This window comes from Mandrillus leucophaeus, unplaced genomic scaffold (genome assembly GCF_000951045.1).
Source record: "Mandrillus leucophaeus isolate KB7577 unplaced genomic scaffold, Mleu.le_1.0 Scaffold32, whole genome shotgun sequence".
NCBI lineage: Eukaryota > Metazoa > Chordata > Mammalia > Primates > Cercopithecidae > Mandrillus > Mandrillus leucophaeus.
The window spans coordinates 2029137-2039363 of record NW_012103365.1 but is presented as its reverse complement, the minus strand read 5'-3'; the positions used below and the strand labels follow the sequence as shown (position 1 = coordinate 2039363).

General features: G+C 45.6%; 1 protein-coding gene across 1 annotated transcript; it reads left to right on the top strand.

Moving 5' to 3' along the window:
- The first annotated feature begins 270 nt into the window (after positions 1-270).
- NDUFAB1 (NADH dehydrogenase (ubiquinone) 1, alpha/beta subcomplex, 1, 8kDa) lies at positions 271-9504 on the top strand. The gene is made up of 5 exons (XM_011987932.1): positions 271-914; positions 4495-4617; positions 6331-6418; positions 7836-7935; positions 9343-9504. Exons 1-4 carry the CDS (start codon positions 882-884, stop codon positions 7925-7927), a joined length of 336 nt encoding a protein of 111 aa, XP_011843322.1. The 5' UTR covers positions 271-881; the 3' UTR covers positions 7928-7935; positions 9343-9504.
- Positions 9505-10227: the final 723 nt, after the last annotated feature.

Genomic DNA, 10227 nt, shown 5'->3' with positions numbered 1-10227 from the left:
ACCTCTCAGCAAACATGATCTTGAAGGCCTGTGCAGAGACCAGGAAGAGCCCTTGTGGTTGACTCTTAGGGTGTCTGGAAGGGAACATTGTTGGGGGGAAGAGAGTGAGCATATCATGAAGGGAGCTGCGTGCTGCAGTGAGGAATTGTGGATGTTCTCTGCCAAGGTCATAGGGAGTGAACATGAAGCAGGGCTTATTGAAGGAATAAGCCCCAGGTGGTGGAGAAGGAACAGAGGTCTCTAAGCAGGAGTTTTGGAGACAGGTCAGGAGTTCATTTCCAAACTGTTGAGTTTGAGAGGTCTGGGCTGCCTGTGTAGAGTGGACCAGTCGGCAGTTTGTAGAGACAGCCTTTAAAGCCCTCTCCTTAGCCTCCTCTGAGTTTGCCTCAGGCAAAAGTGGGCCCCAGTGGAGTACCTGGATTCTGATGGAACCTCATGCATTTGAATTACTAGTCCAGAGGGCCTTCACTGTTTACCTGCAAACAGTACCTTCTCTGATGTCTGGGAGAGGTGGTTTATTGCCCATATAATTGTTAAGTGTAGATCTTGAGGAAGAACAATTAACACCAGAAACCTCACATGTTGGCTGTTGGGGAGGTGCTTGTCCATTTTGTATCCCTTTTATTTTTTCCCAGTCAACAGAGATCCAGCTAGAAGGAGCAACAAGACCTTCCAAGAGGCCATGCTGGAAGAACATGGGGGTGAGGGGGATACCTAACCTCCCCCTGCCTCAGTTTCTCATCTATAAAAAGGAGGGTGATAGTATCATGAATCTCACCAGATTACTGGAGAGCTGAAGGAAGATGATGTGTGTAAAGTGCTTAGGGCAATATCATAGCCTGACTTGATAAGAAATCAATGGAGGCCAGGCGTGGTAGTTTATGCCTGTAATCCCAGCACTTTCGGAGACTGAGGTGAGTGGATCACTTGAGACCAGGAGTTCAGGACCAGCCTGGCCAACATAGTGAAACCTCATCTCCACTAAAAATACAGAAATTAGCCAGGCATGGTGGAGCATGCCTGTAATCCCAGCTACTTGGGAGGCAGAGGCATAAGAATCACTTGAACCCAGAAGGCAGAGGTTGTAGTGAGCCGAGGTCACAACACTGCACTCCAGCCTGGGCAACACAGTGAGACTGTCTGAAAAAAAAAAGAAAAAGAAATCAATAGAGACCAGAGGCAGAAGCATGAGAGGGGAGTAGGATCAAGTATTTTGGGGCTACGCTACAGCCAAGGTATCAAACTAGCTGCTGCTGGTCATTGGTCTCAGGATCCTACTAAATAACCCAAAATAGCACTTACTGTGTAAGTGCCAGCCAATGTCCAAGCCCTTTACTTCATCTCTTCACAACAGTCCTGTGAGCATGGTACTGTTGTTTATCCCCATTTTATAGATGAGGAAACTGAGATGTACAAGGTTAAGTAACCCACCCAAGGCCAAACAACTAGTGAGAGCCAGCACCATGGTGCAGGCATAGGCGGTCTAGTTTCAGAGTCTGAGCTCTTGCCCACCACCTTACTGCCTCATGCTGACCCTGATGCAGCACCCACTCTAGATGGCATGTGGCCTCCAGTCAGAGACTCATTTAATTTAATCACACGGTGCCCACCTGGCCCCTGTAGGTCCTTGCCTGAGCTGCTGAGGACAATGCTGACAACCTAGTTGACCTCATAGGTAGCTATGTACGAACATAGAATATATCCTCAGCAGTCTCCCTGGGTCCAAGGTCTTGCTTTGTTGCCCAGGTTGGTCTGGAACTCCTGGGCTCAAGCGATCCTTCCACTTTGGCCTCCCAAATTGTTGGGATTACAGGCATGAGCCACCACACCTGGCCTCGTACCATTTTTTTTCTTTTTTTTTTTTGGAGGAGGAGTCTCACCCTATCGCCCAGGCTGGAGTGTAGAGCCAAGATCTGAGTTCACTGCAACCTCTGCCTCCTAGGTTCAAGTGATCCTCCCACTTCAGCCTCCTGAGTAGCTGGGATTGTAGGCACACGTCACCATGCCCGGCTAATTTTTGTATTTTTAGTAGAGACGGGGTTTCACTATGTTGGGCAAGCTGGTCTTAAACTTCTGACCGCAAGTGATCCGCCCACCTTGCCCTCCCAAAGTGCTGGGATTACAGGCGTGAGCCACCACACCTGGCCTCATACCATTTCTTGATAAGCACACAGCCTCTGTTGGGTCCCTCCACCTGAAACTTCTTTTCTGCCATTGCCATATTACCTCATTTCTCCCCCTTTCTCTTTATTCCTTCTCCATTTTATTTATGACTTGGAAACCTATTTGAGTCATTGTTAAGTAGGCCGATGATGTGCCTGTATCAAAGGTCTCCTTAACCCATAGTAGGAAATGATACCATGTATAATAGGAAAGGAGACCAGACATTTAGACAAAGAAAAGTGCTCTAAAACTCTTGAAAGTACTCAGAAAGGCTCGGTTAGAGTATCTATCATACTCTCCAACTCATCTCTTTAGCTTGCTGATTAAACCTGATTTTTTTTTTTTTTTTTTTTTTTTTTTTTTGAGAAGGAATCTCACTCTGTCGCCCATGCTGGAGTGTAATGGTGTGATCTTGGCTCACTGTGTCCCAGGTTCAAGCGATTCTCCTGCTTCAGCCTCCTGAGTAGATGGGATTACAGGCACATGCTACCACGCTCAGCTAATTTTTATATTTTTAGTAGAGATGGGGTTTTACCACATTGGTCGGGTTGGTCTCGAACTCCTGACCTCATGATCTACCTGCCTCAGCTTCCCAAAGTGTTGGGATTACAGGTGTGAGCCACTGTGCCCGGCGTAAACCTGATTTTAATAACTGACTTCTTTTTCTTTTCTTTTCTTTTTTTTTTTTTTTTGAGAGAGAGTCTCAGCTCTGTGGCCCAAGGTGGAGTGCAGTGGCATGATCTCAGCTCACTGCAACCTCTCTCCTGGGTTCAAGCAATTCTCATGCCTCAGCCACCTGAATAGCTGGGATTACAGGCACACACCACCATGCCTGGCTAATTTTTGTATTTTTAGTAGAGACGAGGCTTCACCATGTTGGCCAGGCTGGTCTCGAACTCCTGGCCTCAAGTGATTGGCCCACCTCGGCCTTGCAAAGTACTGGGATTACAGGTGTGAGACACCACACGTGGCCCAATACCTGTTCTTTATGCAAGATGAATGTTTCTTATACAGAGGTTATACTGGTTTGGTTCCCTGGGCAGTATTTATTATGATTTTTCATGGACCTCTGTGAGTTTCAGGGACCTGAGCCCTAACAAGCAGCCCCACTTTCTATAGGGAAATGCCTTAAGAACTCCAAGCCTTGGACTTAAAATCAACTTCAGGAGGTAAACAAACCAACTTAGATTAGGGATTCCTTTTTTTTTTTTTGAGACAGAGTCTTGCTCTGTCGCCCAGGCTGGAATGCAGTGGCATGGTCTCGGCTCACTGCAACCTCTGCCTCCCACGTTCAAGCGATTCTCCTGCCTCAGTCTCCTGAGTAACTGGGATTACAGGCGCCCACTACCATGCTTGGCTAATTTTTGTATTTTTAGTAGAGATAGGGTTTCACCATGTTGGCCAGCTTGGTCTCGAACTCCTGACCTCAGGTGATCTGCCCACCTTGGCCTCCCAAAGTGCTGTGATTATAGGCGTGAACCACCATGACCAGCCAGATTAGGGATTTCTGTAGTGAGCAAAACTGCCATATACCCTGTTTTGTTTTCTCTGGTTCTGTGTTGTACCTTCCACAGCATTAAACCCCCTGACCTGTAATTGCAGCTCATTCTACATTTGTTGAATGAAATCTGGTCAGTACCCTAAAATACCTAAACATCGAGCCGACTAATAGCAGAGATACGTGAGAGATTGCTCTAACACGGCAGAGGCCAGAAGGGCTCGTGGTTTGGCTGGCCAAGCCTTGCTGGAAGGGAAACAGATTGGAATATAATGACTGTAAGCTCCCTCATCCTCTCTTTGGGTGGGTGGCCAGCTTCCTTTGTCCTGGCTGAGGTCAGGGAGATAGATACCTGCTGGAACCAAACTAGACCTTTCTGGTGTATGGTCCTCAGTTTGAATTGCCTTTGGGTTTACCATGACAGCTCTTTCCTGGTGGGTTTTTTGACTTGGGTCTGCCTATTAAAGGTGGCAGCACTCTATAGAGGCCTCGGGATGCTGAAGATGCCATGAGAAGACATAGACATTCTGCAGACGCTAGACAATTTTAGTGGCAGTTAGTGTCGCAGAGCAGGATGAACGTCCAGAGCCTGAGGGTTGAACCCAGGAGGCAGAGGAGCCGGTCCTAGCTCCCAGGAAGGAGGCCTGAGATGCTGCGGAACTGTTGGGGCTTCTGCGATTACCCAGTCCTGCAACTTGGTGTGTCCTAACGGCCACAATGCTGTGCGTTCTCTACAGCCCTAAAACTTCTGTGAAGGTTACCTATAGGCTTGTGCATTAATTTAGAGGCATTTTCCGTTCAATGACAGTGTTTCCTTCCTGCCCTCGCTCTAGGTTCCTGGTAGAGTTACACAGTTGTGCCGCCAGTATAGCGACATGCCCCCTTTGACGTTAGAGGGCATCCGGGACCGTGTTCTTTACGTATTGAAACTCTATGACAAGATTGACCCAGAGAAGGTAACTGATGGTGGTTTGAATTTTTTTCTTTAAATATAGAGTATTTAAATTACATGGTACAAAATGCAAAGGGAAAGATACTCAGTAAAAATCTCCTTGGCTCCCAGCCACCCAGGCCCATTCTGGGAGACAGCCAGCAGTACCAGTTTCATGTGTGTTTCCAAAGGTATTCAATGCATATGTTAAAGAAGTATACGCATATGTGTGTATATTATGTGTATATTATATGTGTATCTCACCCTTTTTAAAAAACACAAGTGGCCGGGCACGGTGGCTCATGCCTGTAATCCCAGCACTTTGGGAGGCTGAGGCGGGCAGATCACCTGAGGTTGGGAGTTCGAGACCAGCCTGACCAACATGGAAAAACCTCATCTCTACTAAAAATACAAAATTAGTCAGGCATGGTGCTGTATACCTGTAATCCCAGCTACTCAGGAGGCTGAGGCAGGAGAATCACTTGAACCCAGGAGGTGGAGGTTGCAATGAGCCGAGATAGCGCCATTGCAGTCCAGCCTAGGGAGGCAGAGGAGGCAGTGAGCTGAGATCACGCCACTGCACACTGCAGCCTGGGCGGCAGGGTGAGACTCTGTGTAACAACGAAAATAAATGGAATCTGTTGTGTAGGTAAGGCAGTTTGTTTTTGATATGCGTTTTTGAAGAATCATTCCTGGTGATCCTGAGGTCTAAATTAGAGTGATAGGGTGATAGTAAACACTTTGTAACATGAAGCTGCCTACAGTTTATAATCATAATGCCACTTAAGGTGTGGAGTCTAGGCCTTAGTTGTCAGTAAGGCAGCAAAAATACCCAAACTTCTTCAGATGTCATTCAGAGCAATGATCAGAGATCTCAGTAAAACATATAGATTGGGCCGGGTGCGGGAGCTCACGCCTGTAATCGCAGCACTTTGGGAGGCTGAGGTGGGTGGATCACCCGAGATCAGGAGTTCAAGACCAGCCTGGCCAGCATGGCAAAAACCCTGTCTCTACTAAAAATACAAAAAAATTAGCTGGGCATCATGGTGGTGGGTGCCTGCAATCCCAGCTACTCGGGAGGCTGAGGCATGAGAATCGCTGAGGCATGAGAATCGCTTGAACCCGGGAGGCCGAGTTTGCAGTGAGCCAAGATCGTGCCATTGCATTGCACTCCAGCCTGGGTGACAGAGAGAGACTCTCTCAAAAAACAAAAAACAAACAAAAAAACATACAGAGTGAAATTCTTCATTAGCTATGGATATATTGTTCACTTTAAAATAAAGTAGAATAAGATAAAGCAAACCATGTACATACCAGCACAGGTTACATATAAAATGTCAGCCATGGCCTCTGTATGTTAAAAAGAATTCTATATAGTCACAAGGACAGAAAACCAAACACTTCATGTTCTCACTCATAGGTGGGAACTGAACAATGAGATCGGTTGGACACAGGGCGGGGAGCATCACGCACCGGGGCCTGTCGGGGTGGGGAGCTGGGGGAGGGACAGCATTAGGAGAAATACATAATGTAAATGATGAGTTGATGGGTGCAGCAAGCCAACATGGCACATGTATACCTGTGTATCAAACCTGCACGTTGTGCACATGTACCCTAAAACTTAAAGTATAATAAAAAAATTCGATATAGTGATTAAGTGGCATTGTACCACCCTGTTATCTTGGGAAGCAAATGCTTTCATGGACTAAATTTTGTGTTTGGTGCTCCTTTCTTGCAGCTTTCAGTAGATTCTCATTTTATGAAAGACCTGGGCTTAGACAGTTTGGACCAAGTGGAGATTATCATGGCCATGGAAGACGAATTCGGTAAGGCTCAGTCTTGTATCTATATACTGTGATTTTTGATTAAGGTGGATTAAACTGAAAGAAATGGTGGGAGGCTGAATTGCAGTTAGAATGAAATATTAGTAGAAACAGTAGTATCCACTGCCTACACACACCTTCCTGCCCACTTACCATCAGGTGAAGTAAGCTTTAGGGATGGTACATTTATTCAGAAAGCACGTTGCACAAGCCCAGCAGAGTGCCCAGTGTTGTGCCAAGAGCCGAATGACCAGAGATGGTTCCGGGGGACTGATTCTTCAGACGGAGTTCTAAGACAAAGGGCAAAAGCCTGCCCGGAACACATGTCGATGGCACGTCAGCCCCTCCTGAGCTCGGGTAACGTGAACCAGGTAGAAGTAATGTGTGCCAGGACAAGAGACGCACCCAGAGCCTCTGGCCTTGGTCTCCTATCCTGGCTCACGTGCACACTCCAAGTTTGGGACGGTGTGTTGTGCAAGTGAGACCTTTCTAAGGCTCCATGGCTGTTTCTGCGTGAGTTGGTTGAATAGGAAATCAAAGGACTTCTGTGCTATTCTGCAGAGCAGGGCCTAGTTAAAATTCCTCACAGATGATGCTGACTAGGATGGAATCCTTTGCCTAGTGCTTCACAGTACCAGGTCTGGAATTGAGCTTAGGTATGAGCCTGGACAAGTAACTACCTCTCAAAGCCTGTTTCCGCAGCTGTAAAGTGGGTGATAATAGTAGGAACCCCAGGATTGGGATTGCTGTGAGAATTAGAGATTATGTGTAAAATGCTCAGCACAGCGTTTGGCCCAAAGTAAGCTAACTATCCAAACCCAGCCACTTATAAAAACCCAACCATCATGAAAAAAAAAAAAGGCATGGGTGACGTGTGTTACAGCATGATGACCCTCGAGAACGTGCTGAGTGAAAGAAGCCAGACACAGAAGATGACACGTTATATACCATTTACATGAAATGTCAAGAAGAGGCAAATCAAGATAGAAAGTAGACGAGTGGTTGCCAGAACTAGGGAGGATGGGGAGTGACTGCTGATGGGCACTGGGTCTCTTTTACACAATGGTGATGGTTGCACAATGTTCTGAATATACTAAAAACAAAATTTTATATATATATATACACACACTACCAAATTTTTATATATATATATACACACACACACACACACACACACACAAGGAGGAATTTGCTATTATATGAATTCTGTCTCAACAAACAAACAAACATACCTCCAAAGCATTGTACCCAACCTGCATGCATACTGTCTAGAAGCTAACTGGCCCACAACCTAAATGGCATTCAAGGTTGCTGAAAGTTTTGATATACTTGTAGCTGTTGTAGAAGGGTCAGGTGTGTTCAGTTCTAAAGGATTTTTTTTTTTTAAACTCTCTCACATTGTTGTGTATTTTTCTTTTAGGGTTTGAAATTCCTGATACAGATGCTGAAAAGTTAATGTGTCCACAAGAAATTGTAGATTACATTGCAGATAAGAAGGATGTGTATGAATAAAGTATCAGGTAAATAATTAGACTTCTAAAATGATGTTCACCCATAGATTTAATTGTCTGTGGTTCTTCAATAAAGGAAACTCAAGAAGAAATAGAAAATGGAAATGCTTGACCAAGATTTTTCACTGCTTATAAAATGCAAGCCCTTTCCTGTTGTCTGCCACTCAAAGGGGCCCAGCTGTGGTGGTGATCTTTGAGAGGTTGAGAGCTGTCATTCCTGGATAGAACTCCCTTGACTGTCAGCTCTCCTCACAAAAGCAGAGTTTTGTACAAAGTACTGAGCAGGGTAACCTGGAAACAGACCTCTGTCTCCCTCAATTACTCACCCAAGGCAAGCCCAGCCTGCTGGGTAAGACACTGAGATGACCTGGCTCTTTTTGTTTTTTTTGGAGACGGAGTCTCGCTCTGTCACCCAGGCTGGAGTGCAGTGGTACGATCTTGGCTCACTGCAAGCTCCGCCTCCTGGTTTCACGCCATTCTCCTGCCTCAGCCTCCCAAGTAGCTATGACTACAGGCGCCCGCCATCACGCCCAGCTAATTTTTTGTATTTTTAGTAGAGACAGGGTTTCACCATGTTAGCCAGGATGGTCTTGATCTCCTGACCTCATGATCTGCCCGCCTCAGCCTCCCAAAGTGCTGGGATTATAGGCATGCGCCACTGCGCCCGGCCCAACCTGGCTCTTAATTAGGCAAGAGAGGCCTCATGGGTAAGAAGATGGACTTTGGAGTCAAGACACACCCAAGTTTATTTTCAGCTCTGCCACACTCTGTAAGCCTGGTGGTCTCAGGCAGACTGCTTAGCTCTGTAAGCCTCAGTTTCCTCGTATGTAATATGGGGGTAATGATAGGACCTACCTGGGGCTTTTGTGAAAGCAAAATTGCAGAGAGTGTATATATCACTTAATACAATGATGTAAAGAAGCCTCTCAGTAAATAGTAGCTCTTGTTACTTGGGCCCTAGAATAGTCAAATAAGACTTTTTGCATTAAAACATTGTATTAGTGTCTTTAGCTTTTAGTGACCCTGTCTTTTTGTTTGTTTGTTTTTTTAGATGGAATCTTGCTCTGTTGCCCAGGCTGGAGTGTAGTGGCATGATCTCAGCTTTCTGTAACCTCCGCCTCCTGGGTTCAAGCGATTCTCCTGCCTCAGCCTCCTGGGTAACTGGGATTACAGGCGTGTACCTCCACGCTCAGCTAATTTTTATATTTTTAGTAGAGATGGGGTTTTACCATGTTGGCCAGGCTGGTCTTGAACTCCTGACCTCAGGTGATCCGCCCACCTTGGTCTCCCCAAGGGCTGGGATTACGAGAGCCACTGCACTCAGCCAGATGCTGCATTTTTAGCACCTGAAAGATGTCACTTACCATTAGTAAGAACACATCAAAAATAACATTGACCTTATTTTATCTTTTCCAGACCCTTTGGCTTTGGGGAGAGAGGACTCAGATGATAGTGGCGAATGTCTGGCAGTGAGGACACATTTTCGCATTATTGCTGACTCTGACAGAGTGATTCTGATGGACGTGTATTTAAATTGTATAAGTGTTTTACTCTTTGAAAATAAATCTATAAAACCAACATTTTCCCCAGTCTTCAGTTTTTCAATGATGTCTATAAAGTGCTTTTTTATATTTTCATATTGACATTGCTTAATATTTTTAAAGGTCTGATTTGTCATTGGTATCAAGCATGTCAAAAACAATGGCTTCTCCAACCGTGTACTTGAAGTAAGGCTCTCTCCCCACCTTCATATCAGGAGTGAATATATTCATGGAAATGGACTTTCTGCTTCAAAAAAAAATTTGTTTTGGTTTCCATTAGCTTATTATCAGCTGACATCAGCAGGTGGGACTAGTTGTTCATCCCTGTCCTAAAGATCCCTTTCTAAATTAATACAGTTTAACAGTTTTGGAGAATGGGAGGCTCTCTTTCCTCCTGGAAGGTCAGTTTGACATTGCCACACATCATTATCAGTTCTGCCCCTTTTACTCTTTAGCACTGTGTTGGTTCCTTGGGGTTGATGTAGATAATATGTACATATTGCCTAGCTCTTGATAAGGTTTAGTTTGAGAGTTACATCAAAATAATTGCTCTCCTTTTACTTGACATTTTTAGTACAGGGAGGGAAGAGGAACCAAAGACCTACAGTAAGTGTCTTCGAGGCAGAGGGACTAAGGTGAGGGGCCCTCAGCCAGCCGAGAATCTCATGGCTGAGAGATGAGGTGCTCGAAGGATGGGAGTCAGCTCTGGGATTGGGTCCACATTCATCTGCTTCCCTTCTTGCAGGTACCAATACGCTGG

Bases quoted from the DNA above. Each gene is read 5' to 3' on its own strand.
- NDUFAB1 (XM_011987932.1), top strand. From the start codon at position 882: ATGCCTGTAATCCCAGCACTTTCGGAGACTGAG. The intron at 915-4,494 runs GTGAGTGGATCA...CCCTCGCTCTAG, and splicing joins CAGCACTTTCGGAGACTGAG to GTTCCTGGTAGAGTTACACA. The intron at 6,419-7,835 runs GTAAGGCTCAGT...TTTTTCTTTTAG, and splicing joins GGCCATGGAAGACGAATTCG to GGTTTGAAATTCCTGATACA.